At 41.5% G+C, this 24,440-nt stretch overlaps 1 protein-coding gene across 7 annotated transcripts in view; it reads left to right on the top strand.

Moving 5' to 3' along the window:
- STON2 (stonin 2) overlaps positions 1-24,440 on the top strand; it is a 168,119-nt gene that overhangs the window by 36,071 nt on the left and 107,608 nt on the right. For all 7 annotated transcript variants that reach the window (XM_072839573.1, XM_072839572.1, XM_072839571.1 and 4 more), the window contains 2 exons: positions 21,230-21,501; positions 23,279-23,554. In XM_072839573.1, the coding sequence (XP_072695674.1) occupies positions 21,414-21,501; positions 23,279-23,554 (364 nt within the window). In that variant the 5' untranslated portion in view covers positions 21,230-21,413. The remainder of the gene's footprint in view (positions 1-21,229; positions 21,502-23,278; positions 23,555-24,440) is intronic.

Below are 24,440 nucleotides of genomic sequence, written 5' to 3'. Positions count from 1 at the left end.
TAGGTTGGATTTGGTGCAGGCCTTCATGATGGTGACGAGGGCAAGCATGGACAGTGACCTTCCGAGTAGCTGTTTATCTGGTGCCCTGCACACAAATGTTGACTTTCCCACCCTTGCTTCTTGTCTATCCTCACATTGTACATTCTCTTTAGGTGACCTACTCCAAACCCATGGCTATCAATGACCTTTCCGTCTGTGTTATTAATACTTATTTTTCATCCGAGTTCTTGGTCACTTTAACAGGCCCTAAGACATCTCAGTGTGCTTGTCCCAAAGGCCCATCAAAATCACTGGGTTTAAAACTGATGTCATCATATCCCTACCACCCCCCAATCATTCTTCCCCATGAAGTCCTTCTGAAGGATGGTGGATGGCCAGAAATATACCTAGTTTTCTAGAGATCTTTTTTCATCCACCTAGCACATCACTACTCCCTCAACCTAAGTAAGCTTCAAATAGACTTCATCCCATGTCTTGATGAGCTTACATTTTAAATGGCTCATAAAAAAATCCCTCCTTTTTATCCTTTGTCTTGCAATGCCTGCTCACTGTAATTATTAGCCAGTCTTCCCACCCTCCAGTCTGTCTCCCTCATTGCTTCCAGAATGATCTTTTTGAAATACGATTGAATCATATCATTTTCTCATTTAGAATTGTTTAATTGATCTTTGTTGCCCTCATGACAAAACCCAGCCTTCTTGGTGTAGCTTACAAGGCCCTGTGTGACCTGATTCCTAATCTTTCCAGCCTCTTGTCTTACTACCCTCCCGGCTGATTTCTTCAGTTAAACTGAGCTGCTTGTATTTCAGAAAACGCAGCACGCTTTCATTTATCTCCTAGACTGTATGAACATACCACATTTTATTATAGCTGTTTTAAGTGAGGAAACTTATAAGAACTATTACACATCAAGGTTCTAAGTCATGTACAAAACACTCTAGCTCTGCATCACCCCATCCTTGCCTCCTGCCCTATTCCTAACACCACCCGTGAATCTCAGGCCATCCCTGAACTTAAACCTCATTTCTTAGCCTCATCTTCATCTCAGGCCGTGTCTTACTCTTATCTCCAGATCCAGCCCCATCTCTGATATATACATACTCAAGGGTTTGGGATCAGTGATGAATGACGATTCAAGAATGGGGCTGGGTGGGAGGGAGGTGTGGGGATGAACATAAGAGACAGGGATGTCTGTTGCACATATTTTTGGTACCTAACTGGTTTTGCATGGTAATGCACCTATTTAAACATGGTTAAGTAAAATGGCACCTTCTAATTAACCATGTTGCATTGTTCTGTTCTGTTGTTATAGATGCCATGTTGCCATCTTGAGATCTCCTTTTTCCTTGCCCCCAAGTAATTTCTGTTCATCTTTCAAGCCTCTGCCCAGGTATCACCTTCCCTCAGTTATTCTTCATGAACCCTAAGATTGGGCTAGGTGCCACTCCTCTGTGTGCTTATGGTGCTGTTGAATTCTTCTGGAGTAAGCTGATCATATTGTATTGTGATTATCTTTTTATTTGCCTGTCTGCCTCTCCAAGGCAAGGTCTGAGTCTTAGTCCTCTCTCTATCTCTAGAATTTCACTAGAATATGGCTAGCAATAGGAGATGATGAAGAAATCTTACTGAATGAATGAAGAATGTATGAATGGATGATGTCCTATGGCAGTCAGAATTCTAAGAACCTGCAAAATCTCAGTGAGCACAAATAACCCACAGTCCAAAAATATTTATTAGGTCACCTCTTCCATTTTCTCTGTATGTGGGAGAACAGTACTAGTTCCTAGCTAGGTTTAGCCTTCCTCTGTTGGCTACCTCTTAGGCACCACCTCAGATTCTCTTAGCTCCACTTGCTTCTGGGTTTCTTTGCTGACCAGCCCTGCTGGACTATACCATTTTACCATCCAAGGCCATGTTGGGCTTACTCCCACCACTTTTGGACTCAGATAAAGCATCATCCTGCAGGGTATGGGATCTAGCTTTCCTGTCTGATGCTGAAGGAGCCAGACAGTATACCCCAAAAATATGGGAGAAGTTGGGTCACCACAGAATGTACTGTGGCCCAGTGGGGAACAAGAAATAGGCAGGAGATAGCAGATATTTTCCCTCTTAGAGCACTGCTCCCTTTGATGGAAACTTCTGGGAGGCTGCAGTCTCTACCAGCCTCTCTGGGGGTATCCAGTGTGACCAAGTGAGAAGTTTTGTTTCTTGTGAAGGTGTGACTGGTCCTACTCCACTTCATATTTGATTTCAGTGTCTCATTTCCTTTTCTAACTCCAGCTTCCCTGGGATTGCCATTAAGCACTGGTCTAGAAGCTTAGTTTCAGGCTCTGATGTCTAAGGAACCCAGCCTAAGACACATTCAAACCTACCATTATTTTCCTAGAGAAATAGGGGCCACTGTAGGTGGAAGAAGAGGGAGGAGCACTATAGATCAGATAGTCTCCAGTGTATGGATCTGACAGGGCTTAGCTGGGAATCTGAGCCTTCAACCATGCATCCCCTGCCCTCCCTTCCCATGCAGCATTGGCTGCCCTCATTTAGGGGAACTGGACAGATGAATCCATTAGTAGTAAAAGACCCATCATTTGAAGCATGTGGATCTGGTCCCTGTGTAGGCTGGCCATCTGTTCCATGATTTCCTGTTTTTAAAAATCTTTCTAACAAAAAAAAAAATTGGGGATCCCTGGGTGGCTCAGTGGTTTAGCGCCTGCCTTCATCCCAGGGCGTGATCTTGGAGTCCCAGGATCAAGTCCCTCATCGGGCTCCCTGCATGGAGCCTGCTTCTCCCTCTGCCGGTGTCTCTGCCTCTCTCTGTGTGTTTCTCATGAATAAATAAATAAAATCTTAAAAAAATAAAATAAATTAAAAAATTAAATATATCTTTGGATGTCAGTGATGTAGCAGAATATTATACGGCTGAGAAAATTGATCCAGTGAGGATGTATGTTATATTCTGAGTTTAAAGCCGAGCTTCACCACTTACTGCTTGTGTGGCTTTGAGAAAGCTGATGCAAGTTTCAGTTTCCTTGTCCGGACGTAGGCATTAACAGGAGCACTCTCCCGGAGTGGCTGCAAAGATCAGATGAGATAATGCACAGAGGCCCTCAGCACAGAGCCCTGTAGGGTAAGCTGCCAGAAGCTATTTGCTAGAGTTATTACTATTCTGTCTTTAAAGTACAGCTTGAGAGTGATAGTTAATTTCTGTATAGGAAACAAATTTAAGGGGATATTTTTTAGCCCTTCAAGGTTTTATTTGGTTTCCAAGAGGTGTTTTCTTGGTAAATCTCAGGCCAGTTGTAATCTTGCTAAAACAGGTGGGAAGACACGCTAAAATCCTTCCACAGAAGCAGTGTTTACCTGTTACATATTTTATTTTGTTGGACGTGTGAGAATCACATATGGTGTGAGACAAGTTGAATCTATTTCTGGTCTTTCAGGTATTTTCAAGGTTGCAAATGAGTTTCTATTAATCCCAAATTAATGAATTTGTGGAAACAAAAGCAGAAAGGTTTTACAACTGTGCTGTGTTCGTTCAGAGAATTTGCGGCAGGGAAGATCCCAGGAAATAGCCTGTTGTTCCTTACTTATCTGGGGTGAGTTTCAGTTTGTGCCAGGTGAAAAGAAACGTGCTTCTTTCATTGAAGCTGGTAATGGGGATTAACAGTGTGTACACTGGTGATTTTTTGCCTTCCTGTACAAAGTTGTATGAAGAGTCATTAAACTTTAAACTGTAATCACGGTTTATTATTAACTATTTACAATGGGGCTTCGAGTCTAGCTGCTTTTTTCTGTTCCACAAACACTTGTCGCTTTCCTTGCATGTACCTGGCCTTGAGCTTTGGGAATAAGGTTGACAAAGGACAGAGACCATCCCTCCAGGAGCTGACACTCCAGTTAATCTTCTTAGGGTCAGCAGTGACCATGCAAGCACCCATAATGTCTCTCCACAACATTAGACACTAGAGAAACCTACCTTCTGGAGAGTTCTCTTGCTTTCATGAACCCAGAGGCCTCTGGTTTTCCTCTTAGTTCTCTTGCTGTCCAGCTCTCTCACTTTGAGCATCTCCATTTTTTCTTCTCACCTCCCTGTTTCCCCATAGGTTGGCCCTTTCCAAGACTCAGCCATCTTCTTTTGTCTTTTTCCTCCTCTGTTGATAACCTGTTCCCTCGCTTGGCTTCATGTATCATTGTGTGTGTATGTGTGTTTGTGTGTGTGTGTGTGTGTCAAATCTAACTTTTTACCCCTGATTTTTTTCTAGGCCCCAGATCTCCATTTTCTGTACTCACCCTTTTGTTTCACAATCCTTGAATGTTAGCACATTCCCGAAGAAAACTCACTGCCCACCTCCACTCCCAATTAATTGCATGTTCCTCCTTTCCTTAGGGTATTTCTCAGGCCCATCTCTGCCCTCAGTTTGGCTACCATCCTCCTCATCACCCAGGCGTCATTGTATTTCCTTTCACTGTGGTTTCTTTTGTTCTGCTGAATGGAGAATAAGCTCAAGGATTCCTATAGCTGTAGGCATGTACTTCCGTCTTCTTTCCCAGTCAGGGTTTTCTCCTGAGCATTTGACATTTCCCTGCTTTTTGTTAAGTGTGGATGAGTGCTGGAAAGATGTGTGTGGAGCTGCTGGATTGCATGGCTCTAAGGGCAGCATTCCCATAAAGAGGCACCATTGCCATTGCATTGCACGTACGTGAATGGTGCCTCCCAGAGCTGTGCAGCGCAGTGCTGCAGGGGTGTTAGAGCGCCAGGGGATGGAGAACTGGTTAGGGTTTCTGGGCAGGGGGAGGGATGCTGACAGGTAGAGTGGCAGGGAAAGAGTTAAGGGGAGTTGGCAGTGCAGCCAGGAGGAAAGTCGTATTTCTATGAAAGAGGGGATATATGGGGAAATAGTTTTTCTCTCCGTCCTTTACCTGAAAGAATAAATCTCTGTTTTTCTCGGCAAATCTGCACTGAGCTGACTTCATTTAGAACCATTCACCAAGTTGAGATCTGTGGTTTAGAGCTTAATTTTCCTCTAATTCTTGTTATTCTTGATAGAGGGAACATTTGTAGGAATTTCTGAAATGAAGGTTCCACGTTGCTACCACTGTCCCGATAAATTGGGATAAACCTAGATTCTCTTGGCACAACTGGACTCTTTTAGGTAAGGTCTCCTCCATATGGCCCAAAGGGATTGGTGACAGTGCTGGTCACACTGCTGCCCCATTTGCTGAAACAGTCGGGATGATTTGGACACACCAGAAGTGGGAGGAAACAGGTAGCAGCACTGTCCACTGTTCAGGGACCATCGGAGCATCTGTCCAGGCAAGTTGCTGTCTTCACTTGCACAAGTTGTGCCATGCATCCTTCACAGACACTGCTCACATGGGTGAACATGTGGATGGAGTCCTAGAGTTGACCTGTGTGATGTCCCTGCCTCCCTACCTTCTCTTGGTAGGCATTTCCAGGCCAACTAATGCCTCATATCCAGCTGGCCAGGCCATTTCCTATGTCAGGCTGAAGCTCACAGCACTACTTCCTTTCCCCCCCTAAATTTCTAAGGTCTCCCCCTTCCTTCCACTTTCACTTCCTGAGTGCCATGACCACAGGAATGAAATCAGCAAGTTCTTGCCGTGTCTCTGCCAGGCTAACTCCTACTCACCCTTAGTAGAAATAATGATGGTAATAGATAACATTAATGGAATGCCTTTTTTTTTTTTAAAAGATTTATTTATTTATTTTAGAGAGACAGAGGACACACGTGTGAGCAAGCCAGGGGGTTGGGGCAGAGGGAGAGGGAGAGAGAGAGAATCTCTAGCAGATTCCCTGCTGAGCGGGGAGCCCTACTTGGGGATGAATCTCATGACCTCGAGGTCCTGACCCGAGCTGAAATTGAGAGTCAACACCCAACTGACTGAGCTGCCCAGGCGCCCCAATGGGATGCTTATTATTCCCTGAACTGAAAGTCTCACATACAGTATCTTTTTTCATTGTCATAGGACTCTCTGAAACTATTAGGTAAAATTCATATTTAGAGAGTTTGAACCATGATTCTCCTGATTATAATTAACAACGAGGGGCGTGGCCTGCCTGACTGCAAACAGAGCTTGTGCTCTGAATCAGTGTGCAGTTCATCTTCCTAAGACCCATGCTTGATATAGCCTTTTCTAGGAAGCCTCCCTAGGCTCCTTTGCCCCTGTGACCCTTGGTCATCCTCCATAGTAACCCATGCTGTCATTCAAGTTCAGAGCCTCTCAGAGGTAGTGGAGAGAGACCTAAGTTCCTTCCTTTTTCTGAGGTTCCCAATATTTTAAAGACTGAAGAAGTCCCAAGACAGAGTCAGAAAATATGACTTTTCTTGTATATTTGCATTTAACCAAATTAAAGCTTTTGATGCATATTCATACACAGAAACCCACAATGAAACATAATTTTGCTACGCATGAGCTAACTATAGGAATTATAAATGCTGGCCATTAAACCCTCTAGGCAGAATGGTTTGGTCATGGGGCATGAATTGAAGATTGTAGGAGGCACCTCTTTCAATCCTTTCAGTATAGTCCCATGACTAAATGTGCCTAAATATGTGCTTCTCCTTTTAATAATATTAAAGTCCTTGGGGCACCTGGGTGGCTCAATCAGTTAAGCATCCAACTCTTGATTTCAGCTCAGGTCTTGATCTCAAAGTCGTGAGTTCAAGCCCCGCATTGAACTCCCACTTAAAAAATATACATACGGGATCCCTGGGTGGTGCAGCGGTTTGGCGCCTGCCTTTGGCCCGGGGTGCGGACCTGGAGACCCAGGATCGAATCCCACATCGGGCTCTCAGTGCATGGAGCCTGCTTCTCCCTCTGCCTGTGTCTCTGCCTCTCTCTCTCTCTCTCTCTGTGACTATCATAAAAAAAAAAAAAAAAAGAAAAAATATACATACATTCAAGTCATGAGTATGAGGTTGTTGACTAAGTGGCCTTTCTGGTTTCTGTAATGTGTATTTTTCTATCCCTAAAACTATCACAGAGTCAGGGGCTGGCATTACATTGTAGGCTCTCAATTCTTGTTGGGTGACTGAATGAGTCCATGATTGCTAAAGAACAGTCTGAGAATTTAGAATGATTTTGGAGTCCTAGCACTACCATTTACTAGCGCTGTGACTTTGAGCAAGTTACTTAATCTCTCTGTTCTCAGCTTTTGTCATCTCTCAAGTGGTGATATTACTAATAGTACCTACTGCGGAAGGCTGGTCGGAAGAACAAAGGAGGTGGGTGTGCCTCATCAGATGATGGAAGTGAGCTTGCCCCCGAAGAGTGCTTGGGGCAGGGTGGGGGGGGGGTAGGAGTAGGTCTGCGGGCACCATAGTTAATAAAGGGAGAGCTCCTGCAGCTGCTGCCCTGCCCTGCCCTGCCCTGTGCTGAGCCTCCCCAGCCGGCCATGCAGAAGACTGATTGGTGGCTCCAGGGGAGCTGCCAAAGCATCTGACTGTTGTCAGGGCCCTCACCCTTTCCTCATTCTGCTGCTTGATTGACAGCACCGTGCAGACCTTACTTTTGGAATAATGCTGCAATCTACTGACTACTCTCACCCACATTGTCTCACATAATAATTATTCAGAATTGTAAAATTGCCTGTGGTTTCAGGAAATTCCTGCCTTTGTTATAACATGCCTGGTACCTGCCCCTCTCCTGCTGACAGAGTTAGCACTGAGGCTATTTGCTCCTGGAATTGCTGAATTCTTTAGCAGCATTTTCTTCCCTTCCTTTTTTCCCCCTCCAAACCTGGGATTCCAAGCATCTCATGAAGAACATTCTATTCTAAACTTTTTCTGTTACCACGTGGCCAGGTATAGAATGGCCTGGCTTGTCCAGAACCTCTACCTCTTGCATGCCCACGTGTAGAAGAGCAGAGCACAGCAGCACTCCCTAACTTGGGCTCTCTCCTCTTTGCTATGTGGTTGGAGTCACATAGTCCTGGGATCTGAGTGGAGCTTTATGGTGTGCCTCCACACTGCCAACACATATGAGGATATCGGCCACCTTCATCTTTGGCTACATTTCTCTCTAGATGATCCAATCCATTCCGTGTACTGACAACTTTCTAGTTTACATCTCTATCCCTGAGCTCCAGATTTGCATGTTTACGCAGTTGGCATCTTTCTTGGATGTCTAATAAGCATCCCACATGCATCACATTTAAAAATAAATATTTATTTTACCTCTAAAATCTGATTCTTTCCCTCAACCCAGTCAATAGCAGTATACCATCCAACCCAGTCCTCAACCAGAATCCATGAGTTACTACTCCACCTTTGTTCTCCCTACATATGGCATCCATCAGAAACCTGTAGTCTCTACCTCCAGTATCTATCTCAGATATACTGCATTGTCTCCATCTTCATTGCCCTCACCCAGATTCTGGCTATTGATTTTTTTTTTTCAGGATAAAAGAAATTACTTTTGTTTTCAATTACAGTGTACTAAGTGACATTAGTTTTATGGTATCTTTATTACCCTATACACTTATAATCAGTAGTAAGTTCTTAATGCTTTGACAAAAAGCTTTAAAGATCACAAAGCAATCATATTTTTCCTTTTTTTAAAGATTTTATTTATTTATTCATGAGAGACACACACAGAGAGAGAGAGAGAGAGAGAGAGAGAGAAAGAGACACAGGCAGAGGGAGAAGCAGGCCCCATGCAGGGAGCCTGACATGGGACTCGATCCCAGGTCTCCAGGATCAGGCCCTGGGCTGAAGGCGGCGCTAAACCACTGAGCCACCCAGGCTGCCCATATTTTTCCTTTTGATTATGAAAATTGCTTTGCATAGCTTCAGCTTACATGGTCATTTTTTAAGAAAAAAATAATTTTAAAAATTGTGTTCTAATACATATAAAATTTACCCTCTTAACCATTTTTAAGTGTATGATTCAGTGGCCTTAAGTCCAGGCACGTTTTAGGGCAAGCAACCTTACCATCTATTTCCATAACTCTCATCTTTCAGAACTGAAATTCTGTACCCATTAAATGCTACCTTTCCACTCTCCCCACCCCACTCACTTCATCCTCTAGCAGCCACCATTCTGCTGTCTATTTCTGTGAATGTAACTACTCTAGGGACCTCATATAAGTGGAATCATATGGTATTTATCCTTTTGTGAATAGGCTTATTTCACTTAGCATAGGTCCTCAAGGTTCATTCACATTGTAGCGGAATTTCCTTCCTTTTGAAAGCTGAATAATATTCCATTATATCTAGATACCACATTTTGGTTATGCATAACTCCACGGATGGGCACTGAAGTTGTTTCAGGCTCCCATTACCTACCCACTTTCTTTCTTTCCTTCCTTCCTTCCTTCCTTCCTTCCTTCCTTCCTTCCTTCCTTCCTTCCTTCCTTCCTTCCTTCTTATTAAAAAGATGCATTTGTTTTAGAGAGTGTGCAAGTATGAGTGGAAGGAAGGGAAGTGAAAGAGAATCCCAAGCAGACAGCCCATTGAGCACAGAGTCCGTTGACATAGGGCTTGATCTCATGACCCTGAGATCACGACCTGAGCTGGAACCAAGAGTTGGACATTCAACTGACTCTGCCACCCAGGTGCACCTTCAGGTTGCCATCATCTTTCATCTCAACTATATGAAAGATTCCTAATTGTTCTTTCCACTTTCACTCTTTCCCCTTCTAAACTGTTCTCCACTCAGTTTCTGCAAAGGTGAATTAAATTTTGTTGTTCTTTAAATCCTACATTGACTTCTCATTGTGCTCAGCATAAAATCTGAACATCTTGGCTTGGCTTGCAAGACCCTGTGTTCCTAAAACAAATTGCCTTTACAACCTGTTCTTAGGCTTCTGTCCTCCTTGCTCTCACTCTGCTCCCAGTTCAAGATTTTTCTTGTTTGTTGGTTTGTTTCTATCTCAGACTCTGCCTTTGGTTCCCTTTACCTTGAATACTTTCTACTTCTTGTCCAGTCATGCTTGGCTTCTTCTCATCCTTGAAGTAGTAATTAAATATCACTTCTTTAGAGAGATACTCTCCTGTCATCCTAATAACTAGGATCCCTTGTTATTCCTTGTCTTAACCCTGTATTAATTTGTAGGTATTTTACTTAGAGTAGACTTGTTCCATTCTTTTTTTTCCCCCTCTTGAAGGCAGGGTCTGTATTTAAAAGTCATTTACTTTTGTATCCTGAACATCTAGCAGGTCTTTGCTAATAACAATTTGGTGGATGAATTAATAAATATCCTATTTTAAAAAAAGTTTTAGGGACACCTGCTTGGCTTAAGGTGTGATCTTGGGGTCCCAGGATCAAGTCCCACGTTAGGCTCCTTGTAGTAAGCCTGCTTCTCCCTCTGCCTATGCCTCTCTCTCTCTCTCTCTCTCTCTCTCTCTGTGTCTCTCATGGATAACAAATAAAATCTTAAAAAAAAAATAACTTTTTGGAGAGAGAAATCCTATGTAGTATGTGCCAAAGTGCTACATGAATAAATTTGTGTTCTTTTGGTATTATATTATTTTTTATTTATTCCCTACTGGGGATAACAGTTGATGTCATTTGAAGTTCAGTCCCTTATCCATACTGGGAAGTTATTTTTAAAAAAGGTTTTGTCCCTCAAGATTTGGAGCTCTTGAATAATTCTCCTCCCATTTTAAGCCCACAAGATGAGTGGGTTCTCCATCCAGAGCATCACAAAGTTGAAATTAAGGGTCAGCTCACTGTATGCTCATTTGGAACTCAGTCTTCTTCAAGCATATGCTTGTTGTTGGTAGGATTCAGTTCCTTGTGGTTTTAGGATTGTAGTCACCCTGTGGTCATCTTTGTGTCAGCAATGGAGAAACCTTCCTCTCACACTTTGAATCTAACTACTTCTTTTGCTTGCAGTGAGAGAAAACTCTGCTTTTAGTTATCCTAAGGTTAGCTGTTTAGCAACCGTAACTGCTAAAGTTACAGATCTGCAAAATTTCTTTTACTGTGCCGTATGACATAATCTTGTGAGTCGAACAAGGTAGTGGAGATCTTGGGGGTCATCTTAGAATTTAGCTTGCCACATTTAATCTAGAATTGCATCCATCTGCATGTATCAGAAAACCTGATTATAGTAGTTTAAATACAAACATTTTTTTCACATAATAAATATAGAGATGAATGATTATAGATACTGGATCAGTCTCAATAATGTCAGGGCCAATGACTATAGTTTTCTTGTCCTTTCATTTGCAGTTGCAGTGTGATTATCATAGTTCCCCTCATCATGACCATATTCAAGATAGGAAAAAAGAGAAAGGGAGAAGGATTGGGGCTGCATGAGCATTGTCTGTTTACTGCATGGAGATGTGTAATGCAAAGCAAGAAAAAGTGAAGACAAAAAACACTCTCAGAACTTCAGTTCTCCCCATACCTCCCTCTATATCTCATTGACCAGAACTTGGTTAAATGGCCACCCCTTGGTGCAAGGGAGATGGGAAGGCAGGAATAGAAACTTTTTTGCTTGGCTTAACCAATAACAACCCATCCCCTGGTGCTGGATCAGGAGAAGAAATGGATGTTGGGGATCCAGCTAACACATTTGTTATACCTATTTTCTGAAAGGCAGAATGTGGTGTTGTGGGAAGAGTACAGAAGTTAGAGTCATGAGACTTGTGATCCTTTTCCAAATCTGTCATGGTTCACTGTGCGACCTTAGGTTAGTCAAGCAACCTCCCTGAGTCAGTTCATGTCTCTATCAAATGAGAAAAATATGTTTTACTTATCTCGAGGTTATTGTAAAAATGAATTGAAATCAACCACGAAGTTTTTTGCATCCTGGGAATATATGTTAATTGTAATTTTTTGGTCAATATTTGGTATAAAAATAAGAGTATATTTCTTTGATTCCAAGAAATGTGTGTATGTGTATTTGTACATATGTATGTATAGACACATATACATGTAAACATACATATTTAAAAATATTTTATGATCTCTAAAATGAGATGAGATGCATTTTATAATCAATGGTATCTTAGTTTCAGTGATGTATAATAATATTTTGCTTAGCTTTTTGTAGAGTCTTAGGTTATGCCAAGGAAATATGACCACCATTGGGACTCTAAAGATTCCTATAGACTCCTTGGCAACTGTCAGTCTTTTTTTTTTATTCAAGATTTTATTTATTCATTTGAGAGAGAGAGAGAGCATGAGTGGAGGAGAGAGGCTGAGGGAGAGGGAGAACCAAACTCCCTGCTGAATAGGGAACCTGACACGAGGTTTGATCCCAGCACCTGGAGATTATGACCTGAGCCAAAGGCAGACACTTAACCTTCTGAGCCATCCAGGTGCCCTGGCAACTGACAGTCTTATGATGGAACATGTCAAGTGATTGACTTATGGCTCTAAAATACAGATGGAGAGAAATTACACCAACTCCCTACCTTCATTCAGGATTCTTCATACAGTATTCCTATTCCAAATATGAAACTAAAGTAAGCCAAGATGAGTTTACCAAGATGGAGTAAGCCAGGACCTCCTAAGAGTTTGAGGTACTAGAAAGTGTTCTGCAAACCCTAAAGGGTGACCTTCTGCTGAGGTTATTCATTACATTCTGAATGTAACATACTGTTCAGGCACCTGGGAATGTCCTTTAGGGTCACTGCCTCAGGAATGTACCAAAGATCAGATACAACCTGTGTTTCAGGCCAAGTGTGACATAGATCCTTGACTCTGAATGTGGAGCCATGGAGTTCTTTAATAACACAGCTATCAGAATTGTTTATTTTGAAGAAAAATCACATCATAGAATATTTGTAATTATAACTTTGGGATATATGTATTTATATATGTGTGTATGTGTATAATATAATAATGTGACTTTAGAGAGGACAAAAACAGATATCTAGGGATGGGAAATTATGGTGTATACGATTGAAAGAGAAATAGGGGTGAGTTAGTTCATGGAGAATCACGGATACATACCGATGTTAATTAAAATATGATTTATGTTCCTTTTGGAGTTCTTATGTATGGTTTACTTGAGGCTGGGGTGTTTATTTTATTTGCCAATTTGCAGTGGACGAGGAGTAATCAGGTTTTTTGTTTTTGGTAATTTTTAAAGATTTATTTATTTATTTAAAAGAGCTTTTATTTATTTATTTGATATAGAGCCAGAGAGCATTAGCAGGGAGAATGGCAGAGACGGAGAGAGAGGGAGAAGCAGACTCCCCATTGAGCTTCCCAGATGCCTCAAGAATAATATATTTAAATGGAAGAAGAGATGGTAAAAAGATAGTAGCGCATACAACCAAAGCTACTTACCTTTTCCTTTTGGGAACGTCAAAGCACCTGTTAATTAAAGAGTGTGTATGTGTGTTTGTGTGTGTGTGTTCTGATTCTGTTAAAATGAACTCTCTTCTCTCCTAAAGGAAAAGACTTAAGAAGAAGGAAGAAAAGCAGTGTTCCAAGTCTTGAATCTGATATAGGTCTTTGTCATAGGGTAATTGTGCCTTCCGGGCTTCTGTTTATTCTGAGAAATTACGAAACAAGTGGCATGGTTACTTTAACTTCATGATTAAATCTTTGTGATTTCTTTAGTCCACTGTGACAGAAGTCTCCGAGCACAAAACCATGCTTGATATTATTTTGTATCATACATTACACATTCTGAGTGCAGAATAGATGTTCAGGAAGTTGGTTGAATGTCTTGCTTTAGAAAAAAACCTTTGCAGAAATACATACAATCTATGCAGTCTTAGTTTTTCATTCTTACTTTCTTCCCAGTTTTCTTTTTGACCTTGAGATACTTGTCTTTGATCAGAAAAAGGCTGAGGCCTTACTTTAGGGTTTGGAATTGGCACGAGGATCTAGTTTGAGATGTTTCTGCATAAACCCCAAACAGATGGCTGGATAGTGTTTGCTAGTAGCCTCAAAACCCAACAAGCGGATGCAGAAATGTCCAAAGTAGCTATCTAGTTGAATACATATGGCAAAGAGATATAAGGGGGAGATGGCTAAATTCTCAGATTTAAATAACCTTTTGGATCACTAACCAAACAAGAATTTGTTACACTATTATGAAGCATAGCTAACCAAACCAAACATTTTCTCAGCTCTGAAGGGATGGAATTAATCCATACAGCTATATGAAACCCTCCTTTCCTTTACATATGATTTATGAAAGTTTTCTAAAACTTTTAACTAACATTTCCAGGACATCACTATACAGTCACCCTAATTTAGATGATCTGAACTGGACTCTTTCTCTTTTTAAAAATGATTGTCAGAGGGAATGTTTCCCGGGAAGATTTCCAATTTGGGCCATAACTGGTAACAAACTAGTCCTTGTGCATTGTACTACCATAAAACTACTGGACAATGTATGAGGCAACTATTTTCAAGTATTGGTCAATGGAAAGCACAGTATTTCAATCCTGAGAGAAGGAAAGCTCATGAGATGAGCCTGATGATCACTTTGGCTCTCTTCCAGGGGAGAGTTTCCTGATGTAGCATTGTATGCTGAAGTCTGCACTGAGCACAGCAGTCCTGCTGAGCTAAGGAAACAGATCAGAGTCTGGGGCAGTTGAAGCAGCTGGTATCTGCTGGGCAGGGCATTAGAATATAGAGAGTAGCAAGAGGAAGGGGGGAGCAGAAGTGTGTCTGGGTATACCCAGGGAATCCTTGGCCTGCCTGGAGTGCGCATGTACAGACAAAACCATAGGAGATTTACTAAAAGTGGTGGCTTCTAGGTTGAGAATGGAACAGAAATAGTAGAGATCAAGCAATACTAGGAGATGTTGGCAGTGTAGCCCAGCCACATTGGAAAGACCTTCTTAACACATTATTAACATTCTAAGCATTCAGAAGAGACACAAAAATTTTATGTCTTAGGGGTAAGGAACATGCTTTCAAGCAGGATTGATAAAAATATTTTGTAGAGTTAGGTAATTATTTTAGGTCCTGTGAGCTATACAGTATCTGTTTTAACTGCTCAACTTTCTATTGTAGAGCAAAAGCAGCCATAGACAGTATGTAAATGAATTTGCATGGTTTTGTCTCAATATAACTTTATTTGTGAAAAAAGGCAGAGGGCCAGCCTGTGTCATGGCTGTAGTTTGCCAGCTGCTCTAGAGTAAGACCTACTCTAAACCCACCCTAATTTCACCCTGTTGAAATCTGCCGTGGATATTGAGTTTGGAAGTTGAGTTCTGCTGCTGTCAGAGGGGCTTAGGAGACATCTTCTTTGGCTTTTTACCAATCCATCCAACAAAGTGGAGACCAAGCCCATACAGGATGAGTGTGAGCAAGCAGGTTAACTTCTGACAAAAATCAACTCTGCAGAGGAAGATCAAATCCAGAATATGTTCAGTGTATCATCAACAATTAGTAGGTATGCAAAGAAATAGGAAAATATTAATTTTAATATTAAAATAATTTTAAAAAGTCAACAGAAACTAATCCCTAAATGGCCCAGATGTTGGATATGGCAGACAAAACCTGTAATACAGCTATTATAAATATGTATAAAGAACTAAAGGAAAATATTGTTATAAGGAGTAAACATATAGGGCATCTCAACAGAGAAATAGAAACTGTAAAAGAGTCTAATAAAAATTTTAGAATAGAAAAGTTGAATCATTAAGATGAAAAATTCACAGGATGAGATTAACAGGAAATGAAGATGATAGAAGAGTCAACGAACTTGAAGAGAGATCAGTAGGAGAGGAGATAAAGCCAACTCCTTATCAGAAACAATAGAAACCAAAAGTCAAAATATGAAAGGAAAGGAAAAGTCAACCTTAAATTCTATGTCTACTGAAAAATATCCTTCAAAAACAAAGATGAAATAAAGAGTGGAGTATTATAGAGCCATGCTGTTCAGTAGAAATAGAGTACAAACCACATACATATTATTTTAAATTTCCTGGTTGCCCCATTTAAAAAATGTTAAAGGAAACAGGTGAAATTAACAGTATGTTCTATTGGGCCCAATAAATCTAATATATTATCTTTCAACATGTAATCAATGTAAAAATTATTAAGTAGATATTTTACACATTTTTGTACTCTCTGAAATCTGGTATATATTTTATACTTAAAGAACAACTCAGTTTGGACTAGCTACATCTTAATATTACTTGGTGTCTTGTGGCTACTGTGTTGGAATTGGATAGCAGAGTTTTAGATCAGAAAGAAAAGGAAATGAACATGTTGCCTATGTCTAGAATGTTCCTCAAGCTATCTTATATACAGCGTGTAAATTAACCTTAGCAAAACATTGCCTGCTCGAAACCCTGAGGAGTGGTAAAACAAGTTAATTTGCTCATTCACTAATTCAGCCATTTACTCGATATTTACAAAATGCAAGACCCTATTCTAAGAGTAGAAGACATCGACAAGAAAACAATCTAATCCCCTTTCTCAGGGAGCTTACATGCTAATTAGCATGAGAGCTACATTGGCAAATAATGTCATTATAATTTGATAAACTAATGTAAGTGAGACACTGTAAGTACACAGAAGATATGGGGGATAAGGGGCAAGTGGGATGAAGGAGAGTCCAGGAAGGGTACCATGTATCAGAGTTCTTGGTTGTAAGCAACAGAAACTGACTCTGCCTAACACAAGGAGGAAAGGAGTCTATGGCTCTGAGGGGCCATTCAGGGGTTTTTAAGCAGAGCTGTGGCATGGGCATTTCAGCTTTTAGGAACAACACTGGCACAGTAGATTGGGTAGTACTTTGGAGGGATGTGACCAAGAAGGCAAGGAGAAAGGTAAAACGCTGGTGCTTATCTAGGTGAGAGACAGTGAGCGGCTGAATCAAGGCCCTTGGGAATGGAAAAGGTAGTTTCAAGAGGTCAAACTTATTCTGGAATGTAGAGCTGTCACTGTTCTAACGCCTCCTTTTCCAGTGCACTCAACACCACGCCTACCATCTCCTCCCATAAACACAACATAACTCACTGACATCTAAACATGCCAGTCCTGCTCCCCCTTCCTAAAATGGCTTTGCCCCTCCACTGTTTTGCTCAGAGCCCTCCCTTCCAATTTAAGGGGTAGCTCATGACTGCCTGCTGCTCAGTAGTCTCTTAATTAATTCCTTGATGCTCTGCAGTTATTGTTTTGATGGATAACCTGTCAAAATAGGTTAGAGAACCGACTGTGTTGTTTTATGTGGCTGCCATACCCCTCTGCCATCTGCTGTAAGCTGCTTGAGGCCAGTGATGCTGTCTTGTTCTCCCTTGTGCCATCTGGCCCTAAAATGGGCCCAGCACAGAGAGCTCAGTACACATTCTTGATAATGCTGGCCCCTGACATCGCCCAAGACACTGGGGTCCTATTGTGGCCTATGGTTTCCATCTCTAAGCTTCTTGTCAGTGCAGTCTGAGGAATATTAATCTCGCATAGGCACATTTCTTCAGTCACTCTCCACTCTTCAACCTTAGGTAGCTCCATTTCCAACGGAACTGTTCTCAGCTGGTAAGGCTACCAATCCTCTCTCCCCACATTTCCTCCGTAAGCACCTCAGCTTTCATCAGACTGACCTCTTCACTGGCCTAGAAACAAGCCCACTTATGATGATCCTCTGTCCCTAGTTGTGCTCAGATATTCTTTCTCTTCCCTTCTGCTGGTCCAGATGTGAGGATATCCTTCAAATCCTAGAAGTCTGCTCAGTTCTTTACGGTTCCAGCCCTTGCAGATCTCTCTATGGCTAAACAGCATTTCTGGTGTGTCCTGCAGCAGGATGATTTCCAGATTTGTTGTTTGCTCTTCTTTGTCCCCAGCTAGATTGCAAGCTGCTTGAGGGTCACTATCTCAAAGGGTGCTTAGTATATTTCCAAACACATAGGGCTCTTGAATGTGTATCAGGATTGGCACAAAATAGATCCATTTCTAAGTGACTCCCATTTTATTAGCCAACTGTGTTTTCCATCCCCAGATTTTAGTGTGTAAGGGATGCTGAGAAAGAAGCTGCTCTCTGAAGTGGCAACCCAGAGACTTCAATGAAACTTGTAGTGCCTCTTGGTCAATCCTGCTGCTGATACTGAGTCACTCCCCATTTGTGGTGATTTTAAACCTCACTTTATGATTCACATTCTAAAAATGGGGTGAGGTTTTCACAGCGAACCCAATTCCAGTGTGAACTTAGCCTCACAATTATTGGGTTCCTCTGTGGTTTCCAGCTGCTAGCATAGCACTCTGCATGGTCAAGCATCTTGTGGCTTATTGGATATGGCTGTTGTCATGGCAAGTACCCAGAATCCATTTCACAGAATTATGATAGAGGGATCCCTGTAATAAATTTGTTCCACTAGGCTTTTTTGGGAATGCTTATTATCTGTAACCAGTCCATCTCTGGACCTGGGATGGACAAGCTAAGGAAGTGTAGGTAAAGCTTTGGGGCTCTTCTTTCATTCATGCTTTGAGTAGTAGTCTCTGTTCCTCAGCTAGACTGTGACCTTGTCTGTAAAGAGGAGGTCAAGTGCTTGACTCCATATAACATCTGGGAGAATTGCTCTAAAAATGATTGAAAAGAGAAATCCCTAATGCCAGCATATGTAAATGACAGAAATGGGGTAGTTTTATGAAATTTGTATTCTAGTCCCAAGACTTCCACTAATGCGCTGTGTGACTTCTCGCATGTAATTTAACAACAGCAGCGACTGCTATTGCTGACATTCATAAGGAGTTTGGACTGGGGCCTGGCACATAGTAAGACCTCTATGTTACAGAGGGTTCATTACTCCCAGTACTAAGCACCCTGTGTATATCCTCTCTCTTAATCCTTAAAATTATGAAGTGAGTCTTGTTGTTCCTACTGTACAGGGGTGAAATGAGGCTTAAAGGCTGTATAGGATTCAAGTCCCAGGCCCATGCTCTCATCCTGTGTTGCTATGTTTGATTTCTTTGGGTCTCCGTTTACTCATCTGTGAACTTGAGAGTTGGACCTTTGGTCTTTAAAATCTTTGAGCTCTAAAATTTCTCAGTATTTGTCCCATTGCCTTCACCCTTTTCCTTCTCCTCTCGTCCCCTCCCCCACCCACACTCATCTGTGAATTTTGCTGGATTCATCATCACGGGGTCAGGAGGATGTTTTTCCCATTGAGCTATGACGCTTCATGTGTCAGCACATGGACTTGTGTTGTGGCTTTTTGTTGTTGCTGGACTTGGCTTACATGCTGCTGTTGTAGGGAGAGGAGGAGCCTGACTCTACTATTCTGCTGTCTTATCTTGGCCTGCAGCCACCAGCACACTGAGCGACCTTGATGTTTGATGGGACTTGAGAACAGCTTGAAGGGAGAAGTCCGCTGGAGTCAGCTTTAGGGTCTTTGAGCTCTGTGTGGTTCTCTGATGAGGTCTGGTTTTGGAGCACTGTATTCTCCAGGCTGTTTGCATACGTCTGGTCCTATGGTTGGTAAGAATCTTAGGAGACGGACTTGGAAGAGAGATTTCCAGGCTTTCCATTCTCTGCACAGCTGGAGTATCCTGGCAGATTTCCACATGGGGAATTTCGCAGATTGTTTCATTATGGTTCTGTTGTAATTGGTGTTTGTAAAGTACTTTAGTTGGGGGAGTTTGCATATATTCTAGTGGTTTGTTTTGTTTTGTTTTTGTGTGTGTGTGTTTGTGTGTGTCTGTGTTCCAAAGATCAGAGTGTTTTGGCACTAGAAGACCTAGGTTTTAGGGTTGTATTGATCACTTCTTAGCTTGGTGCATCTAACACACCTGATGTTATGGCCTCTAGTTGATGATTCTGTGGATAAGGTCTTAATCATGGAGGAAGAAGAGTCCTATTTGTCACTATCCTGGAATGTGTGAATTCTTCCAGTTATAAGCCAGGAGGAAACATCTTAGGGCATCAAACAAGGGTCTCAAAACAATGAAGGTGATGGATAAATCACTCCTCTCACCCCAAATTTCTTCATCTGTGAAAGATTATAGTTATATCTGCCTTACTTAACTAAAATGGCTATCAAATCAAATGAAGTATGGTATGAAAATATGTTTCTGGGGGTGCCTTGGTGGCTCAGTTGATTAAATGTCCAACTCTTGGTTTCAACTCAAGCCATGATCTCACAGTTGTGGAATTAAACCCTGAGTTGGGCCATGCTTAGTGAGGAGTCTACTTCAGATTCTCTCTCCCTCTCCCTCTTATTCACTCTCTCTCTCTCTCAAATAAATAAAATATTTTAAGAAATATTTTTAAAATATGTTTCTAAAAATTATAAATGTATGAAAGCAGTTATTTTTAGGCAGTATTATACAGGGGAACTGTTTTAACAACCAAAAAAGACAAAAACTATTAAATATTTCTATTCTGATTAACCCCAGCATAGATTATTTATAGCAGGTGATAACCTATACTAAAATTTCCTCAACATTTTATTTTATTATGCACCAGTCAGAAGGATATGGGTTAAATTATTCTAGACCAAAATGAATATTGTAAGTATTCCATTAATAAGAACTGATATTATTCAGGGCAAATAGTAGCTCTTTTGTGGAAACATTAATTTTTAATTGATTCAGATTTTATTAATTTATCATAAGACCAAGAGCTAGGTTCAAACTGTAAATGGACATTAATAGTACAAACAGAATTATGAGTCTATTAAGTATCTTTCTATATACATAGAACATAATTGTAATGTGAGTAAAGGCTAGACTTTTATGTACTAATTCAAATTGGCCTAGATTGAAAACGTGTTTTTTTGACTCACATTTTATAAAGCAAATATTCCCTTCCCCTTTACTCCAAATGAACAAGATGATTCCATTTCTATTTCTCTTGATTGGTAAACCATGCTTGGAGGTACCATCTGGAGATAGTTGGGTTTCTGCCAGGGATTTAAATCAAGCTTGCAAAGAGCTACCTGCCTAAGGCAAAAAGTGCTATGATTTAAGAGGAAAGAACATGCTTTTATTTTACCATCTAGTAAAAGAGAGTGAAAGTACTTTGAAAAGTTTTTTGTTTTGCAACAATAGCCTTATATTATAAATGAAAGTATTTCCAAAATATAATAATTGGGGAAATTTGGGAATCTGATTACTAAAATTTGCGTGATTATTTACAAGTCTGATATGAAGTCATATGCAGAGATCTTGATGCTAAAGGCAGATATTTCTGTATAAGAAGCGGCAACAAGACAGGGCAGAGACGAGTAATACAAGTTGAAAACACCCAGACCTCCTCGTGGGCAGTGTTGAAAACCCTGGACCTGTGTGGATTGGAGATAATGTGATAGTTGTCCTTTTTCATTTTTATTATTTTTTTACACAGATTTCTGCTTGGCAGATTAGCCAAAGGCAAGAGGAGCTAATCTATGTTCTAAGTCTGCCCTCTGCAAGACCCTTATAACAGAGCCGAGGCCCGAAGTCCACTGCGCCACCATACCTCCACCCCAGACATTACTCTGGGGTCTGCCTGAGACTGTCGGTGTGAAGATGACCAGTGCCTTCCTAGCATGACGACCTTGGACCATGTGATCGCTACCCACCAGTCAGAGTGGGTCTCCTTCAATGAGGAGCCACTCTTTCCTGTCCCATCTGAGGGTAAGAAGTGCAGCAAAGAGCCACAACTGTTTATAATGACTTCTACTTGATCATTCTTTGGGTGGGATCTTAATACGTAAAAAAGAGCCAGTTTGTCACTTTCCTCAAGTGTAGATTTTTCCACTTTTGAAGCCTGGGGTAAGTATTTTAGGAAACTTAGAGTCCCAAACAAGAGGGCCTGGAAATACCAAAAGTATTGGTGCTTTCTTCCAAGGAGCATAAACTTTGTATTTACAAAGTACGTCATACTCAACCTTATAGGGTCCTACTCAACCTTATAGGGTGTTACTCCCAGCAGCAATTTGGATTTCCTCAGTTTTTAAAGCATAGTTGTGAAGCGTGACAGGTGCTAGAGCCAGATTGCTTGGGCTTGGATGCTGGCTCTGTCACAGCTAAGTGATGTGCCCTTGGGTAGATGGTTTATTTAACCTCTCTGTGAAGTAGCTTATCTGTGTAGTAGGGGTAATTACAGTACCTTTCTCAGGAGGGCTGTGAGGATTAAATGAATTAATATATGTAAAGTGCTTAGAACAGTGCCTGGCACATGGAAAGAACTCAGTTAATTGCCATCCATGATTATGGTGAAGCTGGCTAAATTGACTTCTAGGGACCTGCTGCTCAGGGATGAAGGTCAAGGTAGGGGACAGGAGATATTTGCAGAGCCTTGTCAGGTGAACCTGCTCCACTGCAGCTAGCACTGCTCAGCTTCATTTACAGCACCTGGAAAGTGTGAGTTGACAGGTGAGCTGTCCAGTATGGTGGCCATGTGGCTATTGAGTCCTTGAAATGCAGCTAGTCTGAATTGAGATGTGTTTTAAGTATAAAATACATCGAATTTCAAAGACCTAGTGAAAGTAAGATAATTCATTAGTAACTTTTATATTAATTATATGTTAGAATTACAACTTTTCAACATGCTGAGTTGAAATTTATATTACTAAAAATAATTCACCTCTTTTACTTTTTTCTTAATCTGGCTACTAAAAAAATTAAAATTACATATGTGGTTCAGCTTTTATTTCTGTTGGGCAGTGCTAGTCTAAAGCGTTTGGTTACGTGCAGGTAGACTAGTTTGTTTGGCTAATGATGGCAGAAAAAAGTTTTATGTTAGTACCTTTATTTTTAAAAAGTTTTCATATAATAAAATTGACCTCTTTTGGCATGCAGTGGTGAAACTTTAATCGATTTGTGTAACCACCGCCACAATTAGAATATAATTATTTAAAAAAAATTTTTTTTGAAGGCTGTTAAGTATCCTAGGACCAATAAAGTGCTAGAAAGGTAGGGGAAGAGCCTCTGGGCCTCATTCAGCTGGATCGTCAGTACAGAGTTTGCACCTGGCAGTCCACAGACATGTATAGTTTGGACTGCATGGAGTTTGAAGTGTGAATTTGAATGTGAATGTATTTAGTCCAGACAGAAGCTCTCCTGTTCAGCCAAAGTCTCCATCAGTCCCTGTTGCCTTTTGCTTTTCTCCTCTAAGCATTTTTGTGACCGCCTATCAGTGGAGTAGATGCTAGGATAATAGTGAATAAGGCTTCCAGTCTCAGCCTGCCTGGGTGCTGTTTGTAGGCATGCTGAGGTTATCCTTCGTATATACAATGTTAGGAAAACACTCCGTCAGCGTAGAGACAGGTGGGCGTGAGTGTTTCTGCACTCACCAGAATGGTACGTCTTGTGGTCACCCCTTACCTATCCTTGGATTTTCCTTCATGAGACAGTTTTGAAGAGTGGGCTTCCTCACATCATTGATGGTGGTGTCCGGTATCTGTTTCAGGGGGCACCGAAGAGCATCTCCCAGCACTGTCATCCTATTCAGACCAGTCTGAGAGCTCCTCCGGGGAGAACCATGTGGCGGATGGAGGCTCCCAGGAGCTTTCCCACTCAGAGCAGGATGACTCCTCCGAAAAGCTGGGCCTCATTTCTGAAGCAACCTCCCCTCCTGGGAGCCCTGAGCAGCCCCCACCTGACCTGGCCTCAGCCATCAGCAACTGGGTTCAGTTTGAAGACGACACCCCCTGGGCTAGCACATCACCGTCTCAGAAGGAAACAGGTGAGACAGGTGGGAGGTTGAGAAGGGTTTTGGCTTAGGTCTGTGCTCACCAGGGGTGCTTTTCCAGGAGAGATCTACAGGGTTGCCAGGATTCTACTTTTACCAGAACCCTTTGGTGGCGGCCCTACAGGAGAGCTGGTGGAGATCTCATCTGGCTTAATTCTACAACTAGGGTTTGTTATTCAAGCATATAGAAGGATTTATGTGTTCTGGACCATTTCTAGCCTTCTGTACTTGTGCCTGGATGTTGACCTGTCTTTGGAAGTATGCATATTTATTATCTATTAGGTATTGGAATTATGTTTGCTCAGCACCTAAATTATAAGCTCCTTATGAGCAGAAATGAATGTCTTTCAGAACGTGGACCACCATCAATTTCTAGAGTCACTAGGTAAACATGGATATTCTTGTGTCCCAGACCCGTTAGATCTAAATTTTCAAGAGTGGGGACTGTCCTTAATGATAATTCTCTTATATTGTGGCACTTAAATAGCCAGAAGCTACCCTGGGGAGCTTAACAAAGCCAGAGAATTGTTCGTCCCCACCCTGCTCACCTGGCTGCTGATTCTGTTGTGTACCAAAGCATGCCAATGCTGACTGGATCACTTTTGTGACCATCTTAGTTCCCTATGTCCTGCATAACAAATTACCACAAACTTAATGGTTTAAACAGCATAACTTTATTTTCTTACAGTTCAAAAGTCTGTAGTTCGAAAGTCCATGTATTGGACTTGGTGTCACTGGGCTAATTCAGAGTGTTGGCAAGGCTGCATTCCTTCCAGAAGGCTCTAGGGAAGAATCTGTTTTCCTTGCCCTTTCTAGCTTTTGGATGCTGCCCACATTCCGTGGCACATGTCCCCTTCCTCTGTCTCTAAAGCCAACATTG

The sequence above is a fragment of the Canis lupus genome, chromosome 9, assembly GCF_048164855.1.
Source record: "Canis lupus baileyi chromosome 9, mCanLup2.hap1, whole genome shotgun sequence".
Classification (NCBI taxonomy): Eukaryota; Metazoa; Chordata; class Mammalia; order Carnivora; family Canidae; genus Canis; species Canis lupus.
This window is presented reverse-complemented; position numbering and strand designations above follow the sequence as displayed.